General features: G+C 40.3%; 1 protein-coding gene across 1 annotated transcript in view; it reads right to left on the reverse strand.

Annotated features, from left to right (window-relative positions):
- The window catches only part of aspm (assembly factor for spindle microtubules), a 67,340-nt gene extending 44,822 nt beyond the window's left edge, over positions 1–22,518 (reverse strand). The window contains exons 1-8 of the mRNA XM_063063858.1: positions 22,200–22,518; positions 20,106–20,246; positions 16,388–17,615; positions 11,378–11,476; positions 7,666–7,812; positions 7,163–7,411; positions 2,918–2,985; positions 1,037–1,178 (exon numbers count right to left, since the gene is read on the reverse strand). Coding sequence (XP_062919928.1) covers positions 1,037–1,178; positions 2,918–2,985; positions 7,163–7,411; positions 7,666–7,812; positions 11,378–11,476; positions 16,388–17,615; positions 20,106–20,246; positions 22,200–22,469 — 2,344 coding nt within the window. The 5' untranslated portion in view covers positions 22,470–22,518. The remainder of the gene's footprint in view (positions 1–1,036; positions 1,179–2,917; positions 2,986–7,162; positions 7,412–7,665; positions 7,813–11,377; positions 11,477–16,387; positions 17,616–20,105; positions 20,247–22,199) is intronic.
- Between the last annotated feature and the right edge of the window lie 5,353 nt (positions 22,519–27,871).

Here is a 27,871-nt window from a genome sequence, read left to right on the forward strand (position 1 = left end):
GGCAAGAAGCCCTCCCGAGGAACTAGGCCAATGTTGAGCCTTCTCCCCAGCTCTAATAAAGGTTATGGACTGTTTGGGAGCGTGCAGATTTTTGCTGTCTTGGATCTTGAACAGTTGGGGCAAAAATTCATCCTTGACTACCAGACGTAAGTGGGTACTAGATTACGGACTGCCCACTATATAATAAATACTCCAGTAACCAAAGATGAATTTCTACCTCTTGGTGTTATGTATCAAAACATTCTAGATAACTGCATAAACTGTACACAGAGAAAACACATCCTCAGCTGATATTATTGCAATTATATAATGCAATTTTAAAAAAAAAACAAACAATCCCTTAGCTGGGATTTATAGCACTCAAACTGGGTCTAGAGGTATTAGCTTATAAAAGAGCGCCATGAAGTACATGTGACTACAATATCCAACACCAAACTATGTTAGCATAGGGTTCAATCAAATAGAATTTCAACAATAATTTCTTTTATATATTCCTAAAAGTAATGCATGATACAGATTACTGGCATTTTAAATGTAGTTTTTGGAAATCTGGATGGAACAACATTAAACAAAATTGACCAGCTTTGTATTCCAAAAATAGTGGTGATGAAAAGGATTTCAAATAAGAAATAAAACTTTTCATGATGTTAAAGAGCTTACAACTTTAAAAAAAATCAGAACATGGAGGTGTAAGGAAATCATACAATTGCTTCAGGAAGTTCTCCAATAAAGACAAATCACAGATAATATTAGCACAGATAATGGAATTTCACCAAGCTTCTTCACTAGTCACTAATAGTTGCATAATCGTTATTGTAACTGGAAGTTGCTAGTTAAAATCCTACTGCTTTGAGATTCAAATTTGCTTATAGTAAATCTGTACACTTGTGGTCAAAGCATGTCTTCATGTCTAGTCAAAATTTGCATCCATTTCTCTAAATTCTAATGGAGATCCTTTTATTTGTTTTAACTTTGATTTGCATATTCAATTCAAAGCTTGGACTACAATCCATATATTGAAAGTAAAATTGCTTACCATCACCATACAAATGTGGTACTGTTGGATGTCTATACACTGCAGCTATGTCAGAATTCCAAAGCAAACGATTTAAAATGAATCTGGCCAATCCATTAACATCGCTGTTGCTTTCCAATGGAATCATCTCACCAAAAACACACTAAAGTGTAACAAAAGTTGAAAAATTTAAGCTGTGACGAGAATACACATAAAATTAAGATGTTTGCTGGCCTGGGTTAGCATCAGTGACATCAGCAAGTGGTCTGCCACCTGCCCTCAGGGGAAGGAGAGATAAGGAACAATGGAGCAGCGTCTGGAGATGTGTAATGAAGGGACGTGGGAGAGAGAGCTGTCTGGAGCGGCTCCCCCCTTTGAACCTTGAACTGTTTGAAGTGATGGACAGGCGATACCCCAGCAGGGGGATAAAAAGGGACCGGTTCGCTAAGGCAGGACACACACGCCACCCGAGGTAACGAGACCCTGGAAGCGGTACGCCTCTCACGAGTCGGTGGGAAGTACCAGACAACGGCCAGGGTGGAAAGGTACGATCAGCGGGAACCCGGGGTGTGTCCGCCCTTGCCTGGGTGCCGGGTTCACTGCAGAGGATCGACCGCATCTGGAGGAGGGGTCACAGTCGGTGACCTCAGGTGACATCACCAAGGACCCACCCAAAAGCTGCTTGTGAGCCATATCGCCGGTCTGTGAGTGAAGCCGTGTCTGAATGATCAGTTGTTCCTGTTCCCTCTCTCTCTCCCCCCACGTTGTCCATCGCCATGGTAATGATTACTGCGAACTGAACTACTAAACTGGACTGAACTTTGAGTCACTTTGAAATTTGGTCATTTACCCCTAGACAACGATAGAGCTTGATTGATGCTGTTATCTTAATTCTGTGCACATGTGTGTTTATCATCGCTGAACTGTTGCATTTACTATCCTTTCGATTACTGTGTTGCTTGTTTCTTTAATAAAACTTTCTTAGTTCCAGTAATCCAGACTCCAACTGAGTGATCCATTTCTGCTGGTTTGGCAACCCAGTTACGGGGTACGTAACATAAGTGGGGGCTCGTCCGGGATTTTGAACGCTAAATTTGAGACGGAGTAAATTAATTGGGTTAAAATTCCCGAAAGAAAGAAAAGACAAACAGCAGAAATGGAGGCTGAGGAATTTATAAAGGCGCCGACCTTGGAGGCATTAGAGGATGCCAGGAAATCGGAATTGATAGCTGTGGCCAAACGGTTGAATCTTGCTAAGGTGAAGTCGACAATGAGGAGAGAGGAGATACACAGAGCTATTGTAGAGCACTATGTATCTAAAGGTGTGTTTCCCCAAGGTGAGCTGGGGGTGGTGTCTATTGAAAAACCTGCTGGAGACGCGGTACAGGTACAGCTTGAAAAATTGAGACTCGAGCACGAGTTCCGGGTACGGCAGTTAGAACACGAAGAGAAAGAGAGGGACAGACAGTTGAAGAGAGAGGAGAAACAGAGGGAAAGGGAAGTTGAGCTGGAGAAGTTAAAGATAAGGGCCGAGCAGGGGCTCGTGCCGAACCAAGGTGGAGGGTTCCGGGCGACCCAGGAGGTTAGGCTAGTTCCCCCATTTGACAATACCGACGTGGATCGGTACTTTCTCCGCTTCGAAAAAGTGGCTATAAGTCAGGACTGACCGAGGGATAAGTGGGTTGTCTTACTTCAGAGTGTACTGAAAGGGAAAGCCCAACAAGCTTACTCAGCTTTGTCCGCGGAAGATGCCCAGAGGTACGTAACAAAGCAAATACATTAAAATTCTCTACAAACTAACAGAATTGACTATATTACTGTTAGTTTTGCTTACTATATCAAACATTATATTTAAAGAAACAACATAACTTTTTTTTTTAGTTGCAGCAAATAAAACCCTACCTCTAATCCAATTCGTAGCCATAGAGGATTATACGACAAAAGCCATTTGAGGATCTTCTGTCGATGTCCTATTGTGGATAAAAAGAAATTAACAGAACAGCAAATACCCATTCTTCATGTATTCAATACTAAAAATGCAAAGCAGAACTCAGTAGTGACCATGGTGAATTTGGTTTGCTACGGCCCTCAGTAAAAAAAATTATGCTCAATGCAAATCGAATATTCAGTTCAGAATAATTGAAATCTAATTAAATCCAAATAGTGGGGAACTCATGGTGATAAAAGTGCTATCTTTTGTAAACATGCTCAGCCTGTGAAAAAGAATCTGATTTCCATTCAACATTACTAGTGATAAACAAGTGATCTACCAACATCAGGTATAATACCCTACTCCGTTTCTATAAATATTGAATAGATTGAGGCATTCTGGAAATTCACGTCTGTCCTTTCAAGTCACACATCGCTGAGAAACTGAAAATGTCTGGCTTCAGTAAACATCGGAAAAATATTTCAGAATTGTCCGACACTTTGCAAGAGGGACAAGGAGAGAAAATATACCCAAGTACTTTTGACTGTGAGCAAAAGTTAGAGAACCAGCAAAACGTTAACTAAATGTTTTACAACAGGATCTGCTAAGTTCTTCAATATGGTGTAAATTATGATGAGTACCAGATTTTAAATCATTGCATGTGGTAAATCACTTTAAGTGTACTGACACACAGATGTAGATGGAAACTTTCTGAATAAACTATTTGCTTGAAAAGCTTCTTGTTAATCAAAGCTTCAAAAATCATTTATATCAGTGTACAAAAGGGCATAGAATTTTAACCAAGTGAGTAGTTTCAAAATGAAAGATTTGATTTTTCATCTGATTTCATGTGTTCCTCCCACTGTGTATAAATTATACAAGCAGCATTGAATCAGCACTGTAGTGAGGGTCTATGTTTTATGATCGGGCTCAAGCAGTAATATGTTGGAACTATAGCAAAGGAGGCCGCCATAGGCCCATTAAATGCCAGCTGACAGTAGAGCAACCTGGCCAATTCCCAACTACTTCCACATTGCTCTGCTACTTGTAGTCCATGTGCTTATTCAAATCCATCTTGAAAGCCTTAAATTCTGTCAATTTATAAATTACCAAGGCGATGCGTGGAAGGGTTAACAGAAGAATTCAGTGAGGCTGAACAACAGAAAAGCCTAAAACCCAAGTGCCAAAAGGTCAGACCTCAGGCTCTCCAGCAGAAGGCCTCAAAAGATACACTGGAGAGGTCACATCTGGGTAGGACCGGCCCCAATGTCTCACAAGGGTAAGGGTGCTGCTTGTTTTTAATCAGGGAGAGTTTAGAAACTCTCCAAGATAAAAGCAAACTTCAGAAGGAGAAAAATTTTAAGTCAGCAGAGAAAGAAGCAAATTAGAAGAAATAGAATAAAAACAGAGGAAAACAATATAAAGGCAAGTATGAACACTGGCACGTAAAGGCGTGACATGGATCTGAACGAGTGCAACTAAAAAACACCAAAGACAGTAAATGTTAGTTGGTTACCTATAGGATCCCAAATAGAGATGTTGAGGTAGGGAATTGAATTAAACAGATAAATGGAGGTGCATACAATAAGCGTACAATTACAAACATAGGAAAATTCAAACTGAATTTGGAAGGTTGCATGTAATTTTTTTTTGAAACATATGTTTAGGGATGAATCAGAAAGTAAGCTATTCCTTACTATGCCTTGTGCAATGAGAAAAGAAAAATTAATTTTATTGTGTGTTTGTGCATTTAGGGAAGTGTGACAATAATATGACAGAAACCTTCAGTAACACGAGAATGTGAGCTGGTAGAAATTAGGGTCCCAAATCTGAATTTAGGAAACAAGGTTGCAAAGTGGCATAAACTATGATAAACATGGTATATAACTAAATGGATTAACAGTGATTAGGAATGAATCAAGATGATTTAGTTGTGGCTTATGAAGGAAATTAGGTATAGTATTTTAACTGAAAAGCAGAAATACAACATTACCAAAACAAAAGCAGCATGCCTGAGGATTGGGAACAGTTCAGAACTCAGAGACCAAAGAAGAAAGATGATGCAAGAATGAAGCTTACTGGGAAGATAAATGAAGACTGCAAAAGCTTCCTTAAACATGTGGAAAAAAAAGTCCATGAACAAAACTGTAGGTTCAAAAGTCAGAAATGGGACAAGTTACTATTGGGAACAAAGAAAGCACACGTGACCATAAAAGAGGGCACAAATAACCTCACAGATATGCTCAAGGATCAAGGGTTAAGTGAAGGAAATCATATATATCCAAGTATTGCAATGGAAACTAATGGACTTAAGGTTAACAAATCCGCAAGCCCTGACAAACTACAACCTAGAGAACTAAAGAAAGTGGCCGTAGAAATAGTAAATGCATTTGTGGTCATCTTGCACAGTGTACTGAGATACTGGAACTATAGTTACAGAGGGGGGGGAATGACAATTATTATCCCAGTATTTTAAAAAAAGGAGAGGAAAAAAGGAGAGGCAAAAAGGAATTACAGACTAGCATCCAGTCTCAGGAGGGTGAAAGGTGCTGGAATCTATTGTAAGAGAAATGCATTAACAAAACAATTGTATCAAATCAATAGGACTGAACAAAACCAGCATCAGCTTTTGAAAGGGAAACCATGCAAATCCACTGCAGTTTGAGGATATAATTAATAGAAAGGGAGAATTACTAGATGTGGTGCATTCTGATTTTCTGAAAGTCTTTTCTTAAATCTGTATAAAAGCAGAGCTTGCAAAATTAAATCAAATGAAACAGAGGATAGTAAACCAGCATGAATTGAGAATTGACTGAAGACAGGAAACAATAGGAATAAATGGGTCTTTCTCAGGGGGCGGAGAGTAACAGTTCAGCTGAAAGACCTTAACTCAAAGCTTTCATTCTCCAAAGATACTGCCTGTCTTACTGAGTTTCTCCAGCATGTTGTGTGTTGCTCCAGAGGGCAGCCTTGGTGGCCTCTTGGGTCTGTAAGAGCTAGTGAGGAACTACAGATGTACTGTAAGTGCTCAAATGTCAATTGCTTACAATATATAGTGGTAATTTAAGTGCAGTGACTGAACACATCTCTACATTTGCAGATGAACAAAGCCGGGATAAGAAAAGTAAGCTGGGGAAGAAAACTTTCCGTGATTCTAGCCTTTCTTGTCGTGCTAACAATTTTTATACCCTTATAATCTTCTAAACAGTATAATTCTGTCCTTGGAGCAAAAATGTTCCAGCACGATTTAGAAAAGTTGATTGCGTGGGAAAATGCTAGGCCATTGCAATTGAAACTTTACTTTAAAAACAAAGATTTCTTAAGTGGTGACAGATTAGGAAAAGATCAATTGCAATGAGACCCAGCTGTCGTTAACACTAGTTGTTAAAATCAACAGTTAGCAAGCAATTAGAAAGGCAAATGGAATTACTGGGCAATACTACAAGACAATCTGAGTACCAGGAACAATAATGTCTTGCAGCAGTTGCACAGGGCTTAAATGAGGGCACAAGGATGTTTTTGCCATGGTACAAAAAAGATTTACCAGATTGATTACTGAGATGGAAGGACTGATACAGTTGGAAAAAAAAATCATAGGGTATCTCATAGATTATATAACTTTTTTAACAAGATTAGAAAAGTTAATTCTCAGAGGATTTTCCCCATGGCTAAATATTCCAAAACCAAGGGTCCCTGCTTCAGGATATGGAGAACACTATTTACAGCAGAGAAAATTTTTATCTCTACATTGAGAGGATGGTGATTCTGTGCAATTCCTTTTCATCGAAAGCTGTAAGAGAAAATAAATAAACATATTCGGTATGTAAAAGGAATTAAGTGATAAAGGGAAAAGCTAAGAAAATGGTACTGATCATTCATGCAATCAATGGTAGAGCAGACACAAAAAGAGCCAAACAATCCTACTTTTATTTTCCATTTTTCTATGTAAAATAAATAGATATTTTCCGTAGTAAGGGAATCACAAAGTTAGTGCAAGTGGGAGAGGTAATGGTTTGGCTCGGATCTTATCAAATAATAGATCAAGCACCAAGGTATGAACGGCTTCCTACTTCTATTTAACCTCCTGCCAATATATTGTTTGTGAACGTAATTCTATATTAATTCAAATAAAGGATTGTTTTTGTAAAAAATAAACTGCAGAGCATAACAACAGCTATTTGCTGCATTGAATAAGAATTAGATGTTTGCAAGGTTACCAAAGTCTTTCCAGAGACATCGGTCTTTCCGTACAAGGAGATGTTTTGCTTCAATGGCTGCTTCCAGTTTCTGTATAACTTTGACCATCCTTTCAGATGTAAATAACCTGCAGGCTGCACGGCGGAGGCGATTGAGTCTACATTTTGCAGTATACGCTCTCAATGACATTTCTTCTTTAGTTGGTGCAGAAGGAACACTAATTTTGTGATGCTGAATCTCAGAACCAATGAACAATGTAGCAGTATTCACTGGAAAGTAGAGCCAAATATTTAGAAGTTAACAGCATGATATGTAAAAGTACAGCAATTTCCTCCCACACTATTGTATGCGCTAGTACATTCTATTACTTGCGTTTAATTAATTGATTTTTCAAAACTGATTCAAATCTGAAAATGTCAAGACTGAATGAATTACATGGCAATGTCAGTGAGAAAATGTAGCAACTCCAAAATAATATGAGAGAACATACTAAAGATAGTATACAGTAAATGTCGTAACACACCTCTAGAGGACTCTGTGTTCACTGTAAAGTCATCAGGAGTAAGAATAAAATTTAACCACCATGTGAATCCTCTTTCCTGCTTCTCCTTCCATCGTTCATCATAAAACATATTTTTTGCAGCAAATGGTAATGGGTGTCTTGGAATAACTGAAAAATACAGATAACCATATTAAACGCTTCCCAAGGAAATTCAAATCAAAATGTTTATGCAATCAATAGCTTTCAATTTACAACATATGCAGGTAGACTGGAGGAATCAGGTTGGTGCTGGACCCCAAGAAAGGGTGTTTGTGGAGTCCCTCCAAGATGGATTCTTAGAACAGCTTGTACTGGTGCCTACCAGAGAGAACGCAATTCTAGATTTAGTGTTGTGCAATGAACCAGATTTGATCAGGGACCTCGAGGTAAAGGAGCCATTAGGAGATAGTGACCATAATATGATAAGTTTTAATCTACAATTTGAGAGGGAGAAGGGAAACTCGGAAGTGTCAGTATTACAATTGAACAAAGGGAACTATGGTGCTATGAGGGAGGAGCTGGCCAAAGTTCAATGGAACAATACCCTAGCAGGGATGACAGTGGAACAACACTGGCAAGTGTTTCTGGGAATAATGCAGAAGGTGCAGGATCAGTTCATTCCAAAGAGGAAGAAAGATCCTAAGGGGAGCAAGGGGAGTCCGTGGCTGACAAGGGAAGTAATGGACAGTATAAAAATAAAAGAGAAGAAGTATAACATAGTAAAGATGAGTGGGAAGCCGGAGGATTGGGAAACTTTTAAAGAGCAACAGAAGGTAACTAAAAAGGCAATACGTGGAGAAAAAATGTGGTACGAAGGTAAACTAGCCAAGAATATAAAGGAGGATCGTAAAAGCTTCTTTAGGTATGTGAAAAGGAAAAAAATAGTTAAGACCAAAATTGGGCCCTTGAAGACAGAAGCGGATGAATTTATTATGGGGAACGAGGAAATGGCAGACGAGTTGAACAGGTACTTTGGATCTGTCTTCACTAGGGAAGACATAAACAATCTCCCAGATGTAATAGTGGCCAAAAGACCTAGGGTAATGGACGAATTGAAGGAAATTTATATTAGGCAGGAAATAGTGTTGGATAGGCTGTTGGGTCTGAAGGCTGATAAGTCCCTGGGACCTGATGGTCTGCATCTCAGGGTACTTAAGGAGGTGGCTTTAGAAATCGTGGATGCATTGGTAATCATTTTCCAATGTTCTGTAGATTCCGGATCAGTTCCTGTGGATTGGAGGGTGGCTAATGTTGTCTCTCTCTTCAAGAAGGGAGGAAGAGAGAAAACAGGGAATTACAGACCGGTTAGCCTGACGTTGGTGGTGGGAAAGATGCTGGAGTCAATTATAAAAGATGAAATTACGACACATCTGGATAGTAGTAACAGGATTGGTCCGAGTCAGCATGGATTTACGAAGGGGAAATCATGCTTGACTAACCTTCTGGAATTTTCTGAGGATGTAACTATGAAAATGGACAAGGGAGAGCCAGTAGATGTAGTGTACCTGGACTTTCAGAAAACCTTTGATAACGTCCCACATAGGAGATTAGTGGGCAAAATTAGGGCACATGGTATTGGGGGCAGAGTACTGACATGGATCGAAAATTGGCTGGCTGACAGAAAACAAAGAGTAGCGATTAACAGGTCCCTTTCGGAATGGCAGGCGGTGACCAGTGGGGTACCGCTGGGTTCAGTGCTCGGACCACAGCTATTTACAATATATATTAATGATTTAGATGACGGAATTAAAAGTAACATTAGCAAATTTGCCGATGACACAAAGCTGGAGGCAGTGTGAAATGTGAGGAGGATGTTATGAGAATGCAGGGTGACTTGGACAGGCTGGGTGAGTGGGCAGATGCAAGGCAGATGCAGTTTAATGTGGATAAATGTGAGGTTATCCACTTTGGTGGTAAGAATGGGAAGGCAGATTATTATCTAAATGGAGTCAAGTTAGGAAAAGGGGAAGCACAACGAGATCTAGGTGTTCTTGTACATTAGTCACTGAAAGCAAGCATGCAAGTACAGCAGGCAGTGAAAAAAGCTAATGGCATGCTGGCCTTCATAACAGGGGGAATTAAGTACAAGAGCAAAGAGGTCCTTCTGCAGCTGTACAGGGCCCTGGTGAGACCACACCTGGAGTACTGTGTGCAGTTTTGGTCTCCAAATTTGAGGAAGGATATTCTTGCTATTGAGGGAATGCAGCGTAGGTTCACAAGGTTAATTCCCGGGATGGCGGGACTGTCATATGTCGAAAGATTGGAGCGACTGGGCTTGTATACTCTGGAATTTAGAAGGCTGAGAGGGGATCTTATTGAAACATATAAGATTATTAAGGGATTGGACACGCCGCAGGCAGGAAGCATGTTCCCGCTGATGGGTGAGTCCAGAACCAGATGCCACAGTTTAAGAATCAGGGATAGGCCATTTAGAATGGAGTTAAGGAAAAACTTTTTCACCCAGAGAGTGGTGGATATATGGAATGCTCTGCCCCAGAAGGCTGTGGAGGCCAAGTCTCTGGATGCTTTCAAGAAAGTGATGGATAGAGCTCTTAAAGATAGCGGAATCAAAGGTTATGGGGATAAGGCAGGAACTGGATACTGATAATGGATGATCAGCCATGATCACAGTGAATGGCGGTGCTGGCTTGAAGGGCCGAATGGCCTACTCCTGCACCTATTGTCTATTGTCTATATGCTTTAATGCAATATAGTTCAATAAATTGGCCATTAATCACACATCTCAAAGGCATCCCCATGTGGCCAACTAAAGATCTAATCAATAAAAGTGAATTTAGAGTGACTTTCATATTAATGCATATTACATACATTTGTAATTTAACCTTTTGCATACATTTGCTGATGATATTAGAGCTAACCCTGAGTGTGGCTTCTGATGATTTGAATGTTTTGCTTCAACGGGAGTTGTCACTGATGCATTGAAGAAAATATACATGAAGCTCATCTATTCTAATGGAATCATGACATGTAGCAATACAGGGCCAAACTTGTGAATGTTCAAAAATGTTTTATACTGTAGTTCAGTTAGTAAAGAATATATCCTTCATTTGCTCTGCTTATTGGTGCCACTTTCAAAATTTTTACTGCATGGCACTAGTGACAGGTGCTCTAAATTAATGTTCCCAGCTTTTAAAAGCAAGCAGCAGACAATTTTCATAGACTCACTAAAACAAAAAATAAACTTTGGCTTATCTCCAAATTTTATCAATTGATTTTCTTAAGTTATATTTTTCCATCAACTTTAATATTCCGGGCTCTAATGCCGATAGAAAGCCACTAATATGGCCCAAGCTCCAGTGACTTGACAGCTTCAAAGCCAATACTTCACATACAGTACAAACCTACTTGTCAATGCAAGCATATATCCATTTGAACCAAATACTTTCACCACACCAGCCTTTGCAGCAGATCAAAATCAAATTTTCCTCACAATACTTGAAATTCAACATTTCTAAAACTAAACTAATCCTAAGTACAACAACCTTAAAAAAGTTAAAAGCTTTTGCATTATTACTTTATAAGAGTAAATTTCAAAAGAATTTAACAACTTTCAAGATAAAACATTTCCCCTGTCAACAATCAGAATGCAATAAAGTTTGTGTTCAATTTAAAACCTTATGCAAAATATGGAATAAACAGTTCTGCATATTGCAAGCTTGAACATTTCACTCACCAGTCTTTAACAATTTTCTAAAAGTTAACTGTGACTGTGCAACTCCAGGCATAAGTTTACCATTGTTCACTCGGACAGAGGAAAACTTGACTTGAGAAACTGTAGAATTCACATAAAAAGATCATATTACTATATAGCCTATTACAATGTGAATTAACCAATAGTGATGGGACAGGTAGATCCATTTCGATATATGGATTTTACTATGGAAGCTATCAGAAAGTTAATTTAATGCAGCGTGTGTTACATAATTATATCACCAAATCAGCGTCGTAAATGAATTCAACACTGTCTAATTGGGCTTAACTAATAAGTAGCTTGATGTTGTTGAGAATAATATGCTGGATACGGAAGCCCATGAGATCGTAGGTGAAGAATCCTACCCAACGTCCCCCACTTTCCACAGAGATCTCGATACACGACTCCCTTGCCCAATTATCACTCCCTACAGATCTCCATCAAGCAACCGTGCCAATTGCTACACATGCCTCCACATTTCCTCTTTCATCACCAGTCAGGTTCCGAGACAGTCCTTCCAGTTGAGTCTGTCGAGGTCACTTATGTTATCTCATGCATCCTCCTACATCAGCAAGACCCAACACATATTGGGGGGAAAATCGCTTTGTTGAGCTATTTTGCTCTGTCACTTGCAACAACCAGAATCTCCGAGTAACCCAGTGAACACCCATTTCAATTCCACTTCCCATTTCCTCCACTACTGGCACAAATGGGCTAGAAGTGGTGAGAGGAGCAACATCCCATATTCTGTCTGGATTGCCTCCAACCTGATGACATGAACATCAATTTCAATAACTTCCAGTAACCACTCCCTTCTGCTCCTCCCCCCCCCAACATTTTCACTCTCCCCCATTCTGGTGGCCCTCCCACTGCTCTTCTCCTCTCCACCCCATGACATGCCTATCAAGGCTCTCTACTTCCCCACCTTCTTCCCTTTATTCCACGGTTCAATGTCCTTTCCAAACACATTTCTCCTTCTTCAGTCATTTTTCTCTTCTACCATCACCTCCCAGCACATCATCCCTTCCGCCATCCACCCAATTTCCCCAACCACCTGATCTCACCTATGACCTGCTACCCTGTCCTCCTTCCCCTACCTCCACCTTCTTAGTCTGGCTGCTGCACCCTTCCTTTCCAGTCCTGATTAAAAGTTTCAACCAAAATATTGACTTTTGTTTCCTTCCATGGATGTTGCCTGACCTGCTGAGTTCTGCCTGCATTTTGTGTTCATTGCTTAAAATTCCCTCTTGAAAACAGGTTCACCCTCTTGGAAGCAGTCGGGACAGAAGACACTGGCAGTCTGAGAGGTGGACAGGTCCGCGAGTCAAAAATTGGCGCTGAAGCAAAGCCGAGGAGACGGACATCAGGCAGAGCCGTGGTAGTAGGGGACTCCATAGTGAGAGGTACAGATAGGGGTTTCTGCGGCAACAGGCGGGATTTAAAGATGGTGTGTTGCCTCCCTGGTGCCAGGATCCAGGACGTCATGGACCGATAGCAGGGCATCCTCAAGGGTGAAGGGGAACAGCCGGAAGTGGTAGTGCATGTTGGCACAAATGACGTCGGGAGGAAGTGGAAAGAAATTCTGCAGCGTGACTTCAGAGAACTCGGAAGAAGGCTGAAAAGCAGGACCTCCAGGGTGGTCATCTCTGGTTTGCTTCCAGTTCCTTGTGCTGGAGAGGACAGGAACGGGGAGATAGGGGATCTGAATGTGTGGCTAAGGAGCTGGTGCAGGTAGCAGGATTTAGATTCTTAGACCACTGGAATCTGTTTTGGGGTAAAGATGAATTGTACAAAAGGGACGGGTTGCACCTTAACAGGTGGGGGACCAGCATTCTGGCAGGCAGGTTTGCCACAGCTACACGGGTGTGTTTAAACTAAGTGGGGGGGGGGGCATGAACTGGAAATATAAGGATGGAGTTAAAGGGAAAGAGAGAATATGAAAAGTTAAGGAAGACAACAGAATTAACGGGGCGGAAGCTCAGGAAGGGATCAGAGGTTATGGCCAAGTGCAATAGGAATTGATGTGAAAGGTGAGGGGAGTAATGGATTAAAAGTATTATATATGAATGCACGAAGTATAACAAATAAAGTGGATGAGCTTGAGGCTCAGTTGGAAATTGGCAAGTATGATGTTGTAGGAATAACAGAGACATGGCTGCAAGAGGACCGGGGCTGGGAAATGAATATTCAAGGTATACATCCTATCGAAAGGGCAGACGGGTTGGCAGAGGGTGGCTCGGTTGGTGAGGAATGAAATTCAGTCCCTTGCGAGGGGGGACATAGAATCAGGAGACGTAGAGTCAGTATGGATAGAACTGAGAAATTGTAAGGGCAAAAAGACCCTAATGGGAGTTATCTACAGGCCCCCAAACAGTAGCCTGGATATAGGGTGCAAGTTGAACCAAGAGTTAAAATTGGCATGTCGCAAAGGTAATGCTACAGTTGTTATGGCGGATTTCAACATGCAGGTAGACTGGGAAAATCAGATTGGTACTGGACCCCAAGAAAGGGAGTTTGTGGAGTGCCTCCGAGATGGATTCTTAGAGCAGCTTGTACCAGGGAGAAGGCAATTCTGAATCTAGTGTTGTGTAATGAACCAGATTTGAAAAGGGAAATCCAGGTAAGAGCCACTAGGAGGTAGTGACCACAATATGATAAGTCTTGATCTACAATTTGAGAGGGAGAAGGGAAAATCAGAAGGGTCAGTATTGCAGTTGAACAAAGGGGACTATAGAGCCATGAGGGAGAAGCTGGCCAAAGTTGACTGCAAAGATACCCTAGCAGGGATAACAGTGGAACAACAATGGCAGGTATTTCTGGGAATAATACAGAAGGTGAAGGATCAGTTCATTCCAAAGAGGAAGAAAGATTCTAAGGGGAGTAAGGGGCGACCGTGGCTGACAAGGGAAGTCAAGGACAGTATAAAAATAAAAGAGAAATATAACATAGCGAAGATGAGCCGGAAGCCAGAGGTTTGGGAAACTTTTAAAGAGCAACAGAAGATAACTAAAAAGGCAACACGGAGAGAAAAGATGAGGTACGAAGGTAAGCTAGCCAAGAATATAAAGGAGGATAGTAAAAGCTTCTTTAGGTATGTGAAGAGAAAAAAATTAGTTAAGACCAAAGTTGGGCCCTTGAAAACAGAAACGGGTGAATTTATTATGGGGATCAAGGAAATGGCAGACGAGTTGAACGGGTACCTTGGATCTGTCTTCACTAGGGAAGACACAAACAATCTCCCAGATGTAATAGTGGCCAGAGGACCTAGGGTAACAGAGGAAATGAAGGAAATTCGCATTAGGCAGAAAATGGTGTTGGATAGACTGATGGGACTGAAGGCTGATAAATCCCCTAGGCCTGATGGTCTGCATCCCAGGGTACTTAAGGAGGGGGCTCTAGAAATCATGGACGCAATGGTAATCATTTCCCAATGTTCTATAGACTCAGGATCAGGTCCTGTGGATTGGAGGGTAGCTAATGTTATCCCACTTTTTAAGAAAGGAGGGAGAGAGAAAGCAGACCAGTTTAGCCTGACATCAGTGGTGGGGAAGATGCTGGAGTCAATTATAAAAGATGAAAGAGTGGCACATTTGGATAGCAGTAACAGGATCAGTCCGAGTCAGCATGGATTTACGAAGGGGAAATTTTTGAGGATGTAACTATGAAAATGGACAAGGGAGAGCCAGTGGATGTGGTGTACCTGGACTTTCAGAAAGCCTTTGATAAGGTCACACATAGGAGGTTAGTGGGCAAAATTAGGGCACATGGTATTGGGGGTAGGGTACTGACACTGTTAGAAAATTGGTTGGCAAACAGGAAACAAAGAGTAGGGATTAATGGGTCCCTTTCAGAATGGCAGGCAGTGACTAGTGGGGTACTGCAAGGCTCGGTGCTGGGACCGCAGCTATTTACAACATACATTAATGATTTAGATGAAGGGATTAAAAGTAACATTAGCAAATTTGCAAATGACACAGAGCTGGGTGGCAGTGTGAAATGTGAGGAGGATGTAATGAGAATGCAGAGTGACTTGGAGAGGTTGTGTGAGTGGGCAGATGCAGTTTAATGTGGATAAATGTGAGGTTATCCACTTTGGTGGCAAGAACAGGAAGGCAGATTACTATCTGAATGGTGTCAAGTTAGGAAAGGGGAAGTACAATGAGATCTAGGTGTCCTTGTTCATCAGTCACTGAAAGTAAGCATGCAGGTACAGCAGGCAGTGAAGAAAGCTAATGGCATGTTGGCCTTCATAACAAGGGGAGTTGAGTATAGGAGCAAAGAGGTCCTTCTGCAGCTGTACAGGGCCCTGGTGAGACCACACCTGGAGTATTGTGTGCTGTTTTGGTCTCCAAATTTGAGGAAGGACATTCTTGCTATTGAGGGAGTGTAGCGTAGGTTCATGAAGTTAATCCCTGGGATGGTGGGATTGTCATATGTTGAAAGATTGGAGCGACTGGGCTTGTATACACTGGAATTTAGAAGGATGACAGGGGATCTGATTGAAACATGTAAGATTATTAAGGGATTGGGACATGCTAGAGGCAGGAAACATGTTCCTGATGTTGGGCAAGTCCAGAACCAGAGGCCACAGTTTAAGAATAAGGGGTAGGCTATTTAGAACGGAGTTGAGGAAAAACTTTTTCACCCAGAGAGTTGTGGATCTGTGGAATGCTCTGCCTCAGAAGGCAGTGGAGGCCAATTCTCTGGATGCTTTCAAGAAAGAGTTAGATAAAGCTCTTAAAGATAGTGGAGTCAAGGGATATGTGGAGAAGGCAGGAACGAGGTACTGATTGTGGATGATCAGCCATGATCACAGTGAATGGTGGTGCTAGCTAGAAGGGCCAAATGGCCTACTCCTGCACCTATTGTCTATTGTTTCAAACATCAACATCCTCACTATATGCTGGAACAAGCTAGAGTACATAAACTGCTGTTAAATTTATTAATCCATTGAATTCTTCAGATAAAAAAAACAAGTACTTAAGTTCTTACCACATTTTCTTTTCTGGAGTCGTTTTCCACCTCCATTCAAGCTTCTTGAAGTGGTCTTCTTCACCACATTTAACTTTGGACTCGGTTGTTCAACACACTTTGGCTTTCTTTTATTGGTATGAACACCTTTTTCACATGCATTGTTAGACAAATATTCTGAACTTTTTCTCTTTCTGCTTGGTAGGGATGACCTGTTAGCAAGTTTAGGACTTCTGTTTTCAGCTTTCGTCTCTACATCAATAGTAGACCTTGACCGTAAACGAGAGTTGACCTCAACAGACTGATTGTTTGAAAGTTTAACTTTGCTCTCTAATCTGCAATAACCTACAGATGTGTTCTTGTTGTCTGTGGTAGTGAACACAGGAAGCAACTTAGTATGAGCAGTGGACTGATGTTCTTGTCCACAAGCCTGTGAATTCTCTGCAAGATCAGTCGTTTTAGAATATACAAAAAAGGTTAATCTTGACTTAGCTGGTTTCAATTCTTCCACATTTATAACAGGTGATCCAAGCTCTGACATAGACCTTGGACTACTTTCTGGCGACAAAGAACTTTCAGATTTCAAATTTTCAATAGAGGAAGCTTCAACAGACTTTGACGAAGGCTGATTCATAGACATCTTTGCATCTTTCAGAAATTGTTCTGGTGATAGCACTGCTGACTCAACAATTGATTCAGCATCTTCATCAGGGACATAACTGTCATTTACAAAAGAATCGGGGCTTAAAATCCGCCGTTTGTGAATAGGAGTTTGAGGAGCAGAAGCACAAAGAAAACTTAGTGGTGTTTTATTCAGTCCAGTCTTCAAAACTTCAGATGTACACAATTCATCAGTCTTTTCCTCATTTTCTAGTCTCCCATCTTTCTGTAATGGCATTCCTCTACCTTGATGGATAGAGAAGGAACCAAATCTTTTAAGTGATCGTGGAGTACAATTTTCAAGTTCTCTTATTTGACCGGTCGGTAATATTGGTGATATGTGCATTATATCAAAGTTAGCATAGTCCAAAGCATCCACGGGATGAAGGGGAGGAACTCTTTTGCCAACTGGTCTGAGATTTTCACATGGCTGAAGAGGACTTAAAGGTCGACTTCGACCCATTTTCATAAACTCCTTCTTCTGTGGTATGATGATCGTCTTGCTGCCAATTGATGCATTCCTTTTTTGTTTCGACCGAACAGTATTTTCCAAAACCTTCTTGCCTTTAATTGATTCCCAAAGGCTTCGCTATAGAAGTAAACTAAATATTTACACCTCAAGCAAGAAAATATGGCTTTAAACTATTTTAGTCAGATATATTAAAAATTGATTAGGATTATTGATATTGCACACATAACCAAAGACATTTTAGAATTATGATAAATCTTTTTTGTAGAATATATATGAGCAGCACATGACATCCACACCTACCATGATGTCAGTCTACCCCATTGCACCTGCCTGCATGGCATCTGTATCCCTTTATTCCTTGTATGTCTAAATACCTCTCAAATATTGCTATTGTATCTGCTTCTACCATCTCCCCTGGCAGCACATACCAGGCACCTCCCATCCAGGCAGTTCCATCATGGGCAATGGCCTCCCCAGTATCAAGAACACCTTCAAAAGATGTTGCCTCAAAAAGGCAGCATTCACTATTTAGGTCACCCATCACCCAAGACATGCCCTTTTCTCATTGCTACCGTCAAGGAGGTGGTGCAGGTCCTGAAGATACACACTTAACATTTCAGGAACTTCTTCCCTTCTGCTATCAGATTTCTGAATGGACAATGAACCCAACCACAGGAGCATACTTCACTCAGCCCAACACAGAATTGATTCCACAATCTATGGGCTCACTTTAAGGGCTCTACAACTCATGCTCGATATTTTTTCTTCTTTTATTTTTGTATTTGCACATTGGTTGTCTGTCCGTCTGTTTGTGTGCAGTCTTTCATCGATTCTATTGTTTCCCTCTGTTTACTATGTATGCCCACAAAAAAAATATAGACTGGGATAATAAAATTACTTTGAATCTTTGAAAGTACTTTGATTCAGCATTTTCATTTGATGTAATTTGATCATTTCCAAACGTGTTTTATCTCTCTGTACTGTTGGTTGAGGGGAATGGAGTCATCGACACTAAGGTTTTCTTCTTTTCCATTTTTAAGTTGTTAGTTTTGCCCAAGTCTTTTAGTTTAGTTGATCAATTTTGTTTTTCTTTGGGGATGGGGTTTGCTTTTTTTTTTGTTTTTTTTTCTTTTTCATGATTTTTCTTTCCAGTTTTTTTTTGCTTTGTATTATCCGTGGTTAGTCCTACATGATTGGGAGCTTTATTAATTTACACTATTTGGTTTTGCAATTACTTTTTTAAGTGTAACAATATATCTCCTACTATTTGTATTATTGCTATGTTTTGTTTCTATATTTTGAAATTAATAAAAAGATTTAAAAAAAAAGAAAGTACTTTGTTCATCACACTTGTGACATTCCTTTGTAAATTTGGCTAGTCATTTACACAAAAGAAAACAGGTCTTTTCAAATCAGTCAATTATGAAGTCTGAAATGTCTGCAGATGTGTGCACTAATACATCCTAACTATTTTTTGGAATTGTTTCTGGTCCTATCACACAGCCGAAACAATATTCATGCAACAATAAAAACATGCATTTGTGTAATATTAACAAGTCTTAAGAGCATAATCTAACCAAATCTGACACCTGACCATGAAGTGAGAGAGCAGGCAAAAGATTGATTCAAAGGTAGGCGAGTTTCAAGTAAGTGCAGAAAACAGAAGCAGAAGTTCCAAGTGAGTACAGGGGCTACGAAACAAATGCTAAATCATTAGCACACCCAAATAGTTGGGTAGCTGCTCATTGTTTTTCAATGAACTTCATTCATTTGAAAAATTCTTTGGGATATACCAAGATTGTAATAAGAATGACAAATGCAAATGTTTCCCTTCCAAGCCAACTTTCAGTTTTTATCGGAAATATTTGGAACTCAGAACTTGTCTATCCTTCAGCTCTTTGTTCCTCACAGCAGAATTTAGAATTATTGGCAGCTTACCATCAAAAGGACAATCTCAATTTAATTACCAGTAGCAAGCCCTCAACAGCAAAAATTGTTCGGGGAAACAACATCTAATTTGAAAGGAAATTCAGAGGACAATGGGTTGTTGATTCACCAGCAGAATGGAAGACAGCAGTGGGTAAGATTATTACCAAGGGAATTGTTGGCAAGACCAGAGTTGTTTTGGTTAAAGTGTGCAGGAGGGCACTGACATGAGCCAGAATAAAGCTCTGCTAAATGATAGGAAACACATACTGTAGATAGAGTTACGATTTTATCTGAAGCATTCAATTTTAAGTTACGGAGGAAGAAATGAACTAATAGAAAATGAACATTCACTTATTTGGGAGACGTGGGAGAGCCCAGGGAGAAATAAAGTATTGGCAAGAATCTGAAGTGTTAGGTGAAATCCACAGACATATAAATACAAAGGAAGTGCATGCTAAGACCAACTACAAAGACCCTAAAGTACAGCATGGCACAACATATAGTAATATGGGCTTTGGAAAAAAGATGAACTGTAAGGAAAATCATAGATATTAATACTAGATATAAATTAATACAAGACCCCAAAACAATATATTTGAGTCGTAATAAGGAAAAATAATGATGATGTTAAAGAATGCAATATTTTAACTACCTTGACTGTGAAAGACAAATTCTGACCTTTTTTTTGGGTGGGTCTTCTGCTTTGCCCAAAAGAATGCAGAGGACCTTCACACAACCAACACTAAACGTCACTGTTTCTCGGACTCTTCCAGCTTCCACTGGCGCCCAAGTTATGAAAAGATAATACCTCCCTGCTGGCTGTGAAAGTGAGTACACATTTTAAAAGACAAATTAACATTTTTAAAATCTGATTTCTGGCACAGTTTAAACATTTGAGATATCTATATTAATGTCAGTATCTGCAATAATACATAGCGGCCTGGATCTTTCATCAAGTCTACACTTAATCCAAGATTGGGTGGAAACTTGGACCTTAATGAGATTTGGAAGGGCAAGTCTCTCAGGTCATTCTGCCATTGGATTCCACAAGATTATTGTAAAGTTGGAGAAGAAACACCTTTTAGATCTAAGCCAAAACCACTCTTTGTTCCCTGTATACTTTCAACTTATTCTTATTAACAAGACCATCAACTCCCCTGTGATTTTTTTGCAACTTACCTACACACAGTTGTCAATTAACCAATTAACAAAAGGAAATACTTTCTTGAAATTCAAGGTATAAATGGGATTGATCAAGATTCCCCTCCAGTAGCACCTTCCAACAAGTTTCTACCTTCAGAAGAGCCAAAAATATGATTGGGGAAAAGAAGGATACTTAGAGGGATTAGAAGAACAATGAGGGCACATGAAATATCATTAGCTGATAATGTTAATCAAGATCTCAAAGCATTTTACAAAGGAAGGAGAAGGGCTGATTTAGTGGTGTCAAGAGTTGCATGCGAGGTCTTACTTCTCAGCAATGTTTACAAAGGAGAAGGGTACTGTGGGAATCAGTGAAATTCTAGAACCTGTGTCTACAACAATTCTAGAACTAAACTGGTGATAGAAACCACCTTAAGCTCTGACAGTCCATCCAAGTATTATGGGATGAAGTGTTCCAGAATTTAAATCCAGTCACCAGAGAAGAATGGCAATATATCTTGATGGTTTGAGTGTGAGAGCCCTTCCCTCACACCAGGGGTTCCCAAACTTTTTATATGCCATGAACCCCTACCATTAACCAAGGGTTTCGCTGGGAAACCCTAGTTTACACCCACCACATTTAACCTCCTGTCTTGCCAGGAAAGTGCATGATATTGCACCCTACTTTGTAGATTGGACCACTATTGGTGACGGAGAGAGTAAACTTTGAGTGGAGGAAAGGACATCAATTAAGTGGCTCCCTTTAAGATCCTTCTCTGGATTACTATCGTACAGATATTGGAAATGCTGTCGTTAGTAACTTCCACACCATACCTTTAAATGCATAGTTTCATTTAGCATTAAAGGCATTTTACTCGTGGAATATTCAAACAAAGTTTAAACACAGATTACGAACTCCAGGCATTACATCCGATTCGACATTTTAATTTAAAGATAATGACAATTATAATGCAAAAAGCTCAAAGAATTATAGATCTGTACAGAGACGGCTGGAGCCTTGGTTAACCAACTCTTTGATGGATTATCAAACACATAGGTGATGGTGAGTGTGACTTGGTGCCATAGCACGGGCAGACCAATCAGGAACGCAATGGAGTATTACATTTAGACCAGCAAATAGGGATCTCTAAATCGAGGATGAGCTTGAAACGGCAAAAAATACCGTCGTCGGGATGGCTGGGCAAAGGACATTGCCAAAGAGGATATATCCAAACTTGATGACAGCCGGGAGATGAAGTCCAGAACCCATCTCAGGGTGGACATGATGTAAACAAGCAGGTCTGTCTGAAGATGGCCAGGGAGAGTGATGGAGAAGATACTGTAGTTCAGACACATTACATTTTGGAGGTAAAGATAATGTTGGCTTTGGGATTCCCGATTTTCAGATGGAGGAAATCTCCGCTCTAAATCACAAGTGATTGAATCAGGTACAAGTAAAACGTTTAAAAGACACTAAACTGGTATATGATTGGGAGAGGTTTCGAGAGATATGGAACAAACACGGGCAAATGGGACAAGTGCAGATGCATGGACCAATTGGATAGATTGCCCCTTTTCCGTGCTGTATGACTGACTCGTGTCCCCAGCCGAAGAGAGGGCCATCCTTACCTCGATCACAAACTCCCGTTCATTCACTGCAAAGCCCTTGGAGCTAGGGAACTTGTCCACCGTCACCAGGACTGGTACACTCTCAGGATTTTCCACGGCCAACCGCTCGGTCTTGGCATAACCTGTCCTCACCGTCTTGAAGCAGACGAATGGAGTCCGGGCAAAGTGAGTAAGTGTGAGGACGGGGACATCGTCCTCCTCCTGGGACCCGCGGTAAGGCTGTCGCCTCGGCCCCCCTGCCGCAACGGGACTTTGAACAAGCGAATCCATCCGATGCGGCTAAAGCTCCGCCGCCACCGCTCCAAACCACTCGGTCTCACCTCACCGCCGCCCTCCGCTCAGTTCAAACTTCCAGCTGCAGCCAATCGCCCGCCGCCATCCGCCACGCACGTCTCCAATCAGACGCCGAGAAACAATAGCCAATGGCGACGAGGATCCTCCAAGACGTGCCCACTCCTCCTCTCCCTCCCCAACGCGACCTCCGACAGCGTCGCCCAATCGGCACCGCGTATTCCACGGGCGACCAATCGGAGGCGGCACATCCAAAATATTATTTTTCAAAAGCTCAAGGCATCGAGTGGATTTAAATCGTGTTTCTGCGGAACCCTGGCATCCGGCGGTGCAAGGGGGAGGGTCGCCCTGGCGGGTGCATGGAGGACAAAATGATCACTGCTGTGTCAACTCTAATTGTTGAATTTGGTGGTGTATTATTTTTAAGGGGCGATTGTCCTAATAGGTTAATCATAATCCCCAATAACAAGAACTAGTTTAGCCGAAAACACGCTATACTGTTGTGAAATGAAATGCAAACGACAAATGATGTGTGTTAGTTATTTCATTTTCTAAGTACGACGGGCAAAGGTTAAATAAGGCATAACATTGCTGAAAATGCGCTGCTTCAAGGGGCATCTGTGGAGGGAGGAACGGAGCTCGAATCCATACCAGTTCACGTTTTTATTCGCTGACGTAGGTGTCTCCTGTGATCGTGCTATACACACTCGGAAATTTTCCTAAACCGCTCCAGTTCATGCGTGTCGGTAATGTCAGCGCTACTGGAAGGGAAGTCCAAGCTGAAGAAATAATATATTTGTATTTAGATGGCGTTGGTAGGTACAATTAACTGCTCCTGTTCCAGAGATATGAGCTGCAATGTTCTACAGTGTAGGATCCTGTGAATACTGCACAGCGCAGGGAGGGGAAGGTGTAATTTTAAGAGCCTCACAACATGCAAAGGACAAGATTTAACAAATGTAATTGTAATAATCCGGTTTGCAATACGAGTTCATCAAAATCCAGTCTTTCAAGCTGGTTGGTTTGGGCTTTTTAAAATTATTACAGTAGCTTCAGCAGATATGCCGGCGCACTCCTTGCTTGGCCTTGTAAGTAATGGAAAGGGTTCACGAGGGGTGACACTGACTCTGGTCCCTGCGGCACAAGCTTTATGGAGCTGGTTCAGTTCAGTGACATGGAAGGCTCTGGGATGCTGGTTGTAAGTGGCATAAAGTTCAAAGTAAATCTATTATCAAAGTATATATATGTCACCAGAAACAACCCCAAGATTCATTTTCTTGCGGGCGTACTCAATAAATACATAATAGAATAATAACTATAATAGAATCAATGAAAGACCGCACTAAACTGGGCGTTCGATCAGTCTGCAAGAGACACAAACTGTGCAAATACTAATTAAATAAATAAATATCGAGAACACGAAAAGCAAAGAACTGGCTAGAGAAAATATCGTGTTGGAGGTATCTTATAATTTTGATTAATCCATGATAATTTACTTATTTATGAAAATAAAAAAATGGTAACATATTAAATTCACATGTATGTGGTGAATAAAAACATCTGGAACCAAGTTGAATGAGCCTTAAAACAAAACCGACCACAGAAATAAAAGTGCCAACTGGCATTCTGTGGTTTAGTCTATGGATATTTGGTGCTTATTGTACAAAAAGAACTGGTAAATGTTTCTCAAACAAATACAAACGATCAGAACATCTAATAAACTTTTTATTGCATCCACTCATGAGAACATGGGCTCAGCTTATATATGTTTTGAGTTCACCAGAAAATTCACTGTACCATTCAGTGTGTTTTTGAGTTACTGCTCACTGAATGCAGAGAAATAAGCATGAAATGAATTTTTCAGGCAAAATGTCAATTATGGGTTAATAGACATATCCTGTCTCACTGCTGCCATCAGGAAGAAAGTACAAGGGCCTTAGTCCCGCACTCCCAGATTCAAGAAACGTTCTGATGAAGCATCTCAGTCTAAAACGTCAACTGGTTATTCTTTTCCATAGATGCTGCCTGACCAGCTGAGTTCCTCCAGCATTTTGTGTGTGTTACTCTGGATTTCCACCATCTACAGGGTTTCTTGTCTTCAGAAACAGTTATTACCCTTCAACCATCAGGCTCCTGAACCAGCATGGACGACTTGACTCACCTCAACTCTGAACTTATTCCACAAGCTATGAATTCCCTTTCAACAAGTCTACAACTCATGTTCTCAGCATTATTTATTATTTTTATCTGCACATTTTGTCTTATTTTGCGCATTGGTTGTTTATCAGTCCTTATGTATTTTTTCATTAATTCTATTGTATTTCTCTGTTCAACTGTGAATGTCTGCAAGAAAACATATCTCAAGCTAATATATGGTGTACTTTGACAAATTTATTTTGAACTTTGAAAGGTGATAGTTATTATTGTGCTTTCAAAAGAGTCATGGTGATTTGCACAGAATTGTTCATATTCCCAGGATAAAAGCTTTACACAATGAATTACATTAATTAAGTACCTAACTCCTGCAAAAGAAGTTATAGCAATAAAAACTAGTAAATAATGTAACTGCAAAAGTCATTTTCTCAAAGCCTTTATCAAAATTAGCTATTTCCTTTCTCAATAACTGTAACCATGGTTTGGTAAGGGTTTTAAATTTCCCATTCCATCAGAACATGAATAAGTACTCCTTATCAGCCAAACTGAATTTCTGGTCTATACCATAGTGGAGACTTTTTTTGTTATCTGGCCTTCAAGAAACAAGACACCGAGATGCCGATAATGTGGATTACAAACTAACAGACCCTCTTTTCAGTAATTGCAAGTATATGGTGAGTAATAATTAGAAGAAACACCATTTTATTCCAGATTACAGTGGATCAATGAAATACTTACATTAAATGAAATATTACACCGGTGTGAGATACTTGATACAATACTATGCATGCTGACAAAAACTTATTCTCTTTACTTGAGCAATCTCCAGTATTCTCCATACTTGTAACATTTTTCCTATCCAAATAATGGTATCACTTAATTTTAAAACTCACCTTTACTTTTCCCAGATAAAGTAGTCCAAAAATTATTGGAAATGTCATGTATTAAATGGCTCTTAAATCAGAAATGGGTTTATTCTCATTAACATGAAACTTGCTGTAGTGCAGTGCAATACATAAAAATAGTATAAGTTACAAAAGAAAAAGAAAAATAATATAAAGAGTGCAAAAATAAGACAAAATATTGAGGTAATGTTCATGGTCCATGGTTTATAGTGGAGAAGAAGCTGTTCCTAAAACATTGAATGTGCATCCTAAGGCTCTGGTACCTCCGTCTGGTGAGATTGCATCTGCAGTAGGCCTGTTGTGGCTGCAGGCAAGTTATAGCAGGTCATTGCTCAGGCATGAGTTAAATCCAGCCATGACCAACTTCTCAAATCACTTCATCCCTGTAGGAGTGAGCACTACTGGTTGATAGTTATTGAGGCAGCTCACCCTGTGGTTTTTGGGCATCAATATGATTAATGCTCTTTTGAAGCAGGTTAGAGCCTTCGACTGCAGCAATGAGAGTTTGAAGACGTTCTTGAACATTTGAGCCAGTTGCTTCAGACTGGGTTTTCAGTGCCCTGCCACGCATGGGACCTGACACCTTTTGAGGGGTCACCCTCTTTCAAGATATTCTGATGTCAGCTTCTGAGACAAATTTCATAGGTTTGTCAAATGCTGCAGGAATTCACACTGGCATAGATTTACTCTCTCTTTCAAAGTGTGCATAAAAGGCATTGAGCTCATCTGGGAGTGAAGTGTTGCAGTCATTTAGGTTTTATCTCATAGGAAATAATGGCATGCAAACCCTGCCACAGCTAATGTCTCTAACTTCACTTGGAATTGCCATTTTCGTTGTTAGGTCGTACCAGGACTTCCTGTAGAGTTCTGAAACACTGGTCTTGACCCAGAGATCTAGCCCTGAGAGGACAGTGAATTTCCTGGATCACCCAGGGCTTCTGGTTTAGATGTGTCTGGTATATTCCCAAAGACGCACAATCATCCACACAGGTCTCAGTGACAACTGTGGCATATTTATTCAGATCCGAAGATGAATTCCTGAATATGCTCTAGTCCACTGATTCAAAGCAGTCCAGTAAAATGCTCCTCCATGTTCCTCAACCATACATACAGTACATTTGCAGTCCTTAGTCTTTGCTGTATGCTACGAGTAGTACAGGCCAGGTGATCAGACTTGGCAAAGTACAGTCATGGGATTGCAATAAATACTTCCTAACTCTATATCAAATAATTCTAAGTGATCTAGATCGCTCATTCAGCCAGATTTTTACCTTTACTAACCTTTATTTGGGATGACTGCACTTTTAAGATATGTTAAGTACTGATACCCATATATTTTTGTCATGTATATAAAGCTTTGCAATGAATGATAAACAGAAGCAGTAGAGACCGACCCAGCCCACTGAGCCTAACTTATCCTATATCTATCATCTACTTTTCCCAACTGATATCAACTTTTTTTTTAGCATCTTAGAACCCTCTTTTACTTCCATCTTGAATATTCTCAATAACTATATTTTCATCCCATTGTGGAAGAAGAGTCCAAGATTCACAATGCTTTAACTTAAAGAACTTGCCATCTCTTTTAAACGACCAATCTCATTCCTTGAAATTGTGCCCTTTTGTCAAAGGAGCAGCTTGTCTACATTTACTTTTCAATCCTTCTCAGAATTTTCTATTTTAATGAGGCCATCTCTTATTCTTCCAGTGGTTGATGAATAGAAGCATTACTCATTTGCTCTCTCTTCACAGGAAACCCCATAACACCAGGAATGACTCAGTGAACAACTCCAAATCAAATACCTTTCAAGGTACAAAGACCAAAATCACACACAATGCTTGTTACTTTCTCAATGCAATAGGCAACAGTAGCAAGGCAAAGTGCACGTTGTATACAAAATAAATCTTCCTCTAAAAATAACCTACAGGCAACTTTTTGAAAGTTCTGAATGTTCAGGCTTTAATTTTGAGTTTGGCACAATCTTCATTTAAATTTGGCAAATTCTTATGGTAATGAATATCTCTGGTATTCTCTCAGGTTTCCAGATGAATCAAGAATACAAAACATGCTCAGCTGTGTCAAATGATTTGAAAAGATTTACAAAATAGAAAATAAATGTATTTCCATATCCAATCTATCACAATTCAGAAAAGTTAGGAAGAGGAAACAATCTAAGTCAGACAGAACCCATTTTATATTAGGAAGCACTCTCCAAGGCAGTTGTCCAATGTGTGGCATGGTAGTGTATGGTTAGTGCAACGTCATTACAACTGGAGTTGGAGCTCAATCTTGGCATCCTCTGTAAGGAGTTTGTATGTCCT

This window comes from Mobula hypostoma, chromosome 12, assembly GCF_963921235.1.
Source record: "Mobula hypostoma chromosome 12, sMobHyp1.1, whole genome shotgun sequence".
In the NCBI taxonomy this organism is placed as follows: Eukaryota; Metazoa; Chordata; class Chondrichthyes; order Myliobatiformes; family Myliobatidae; genus Mobula; species Mobula hypostoma.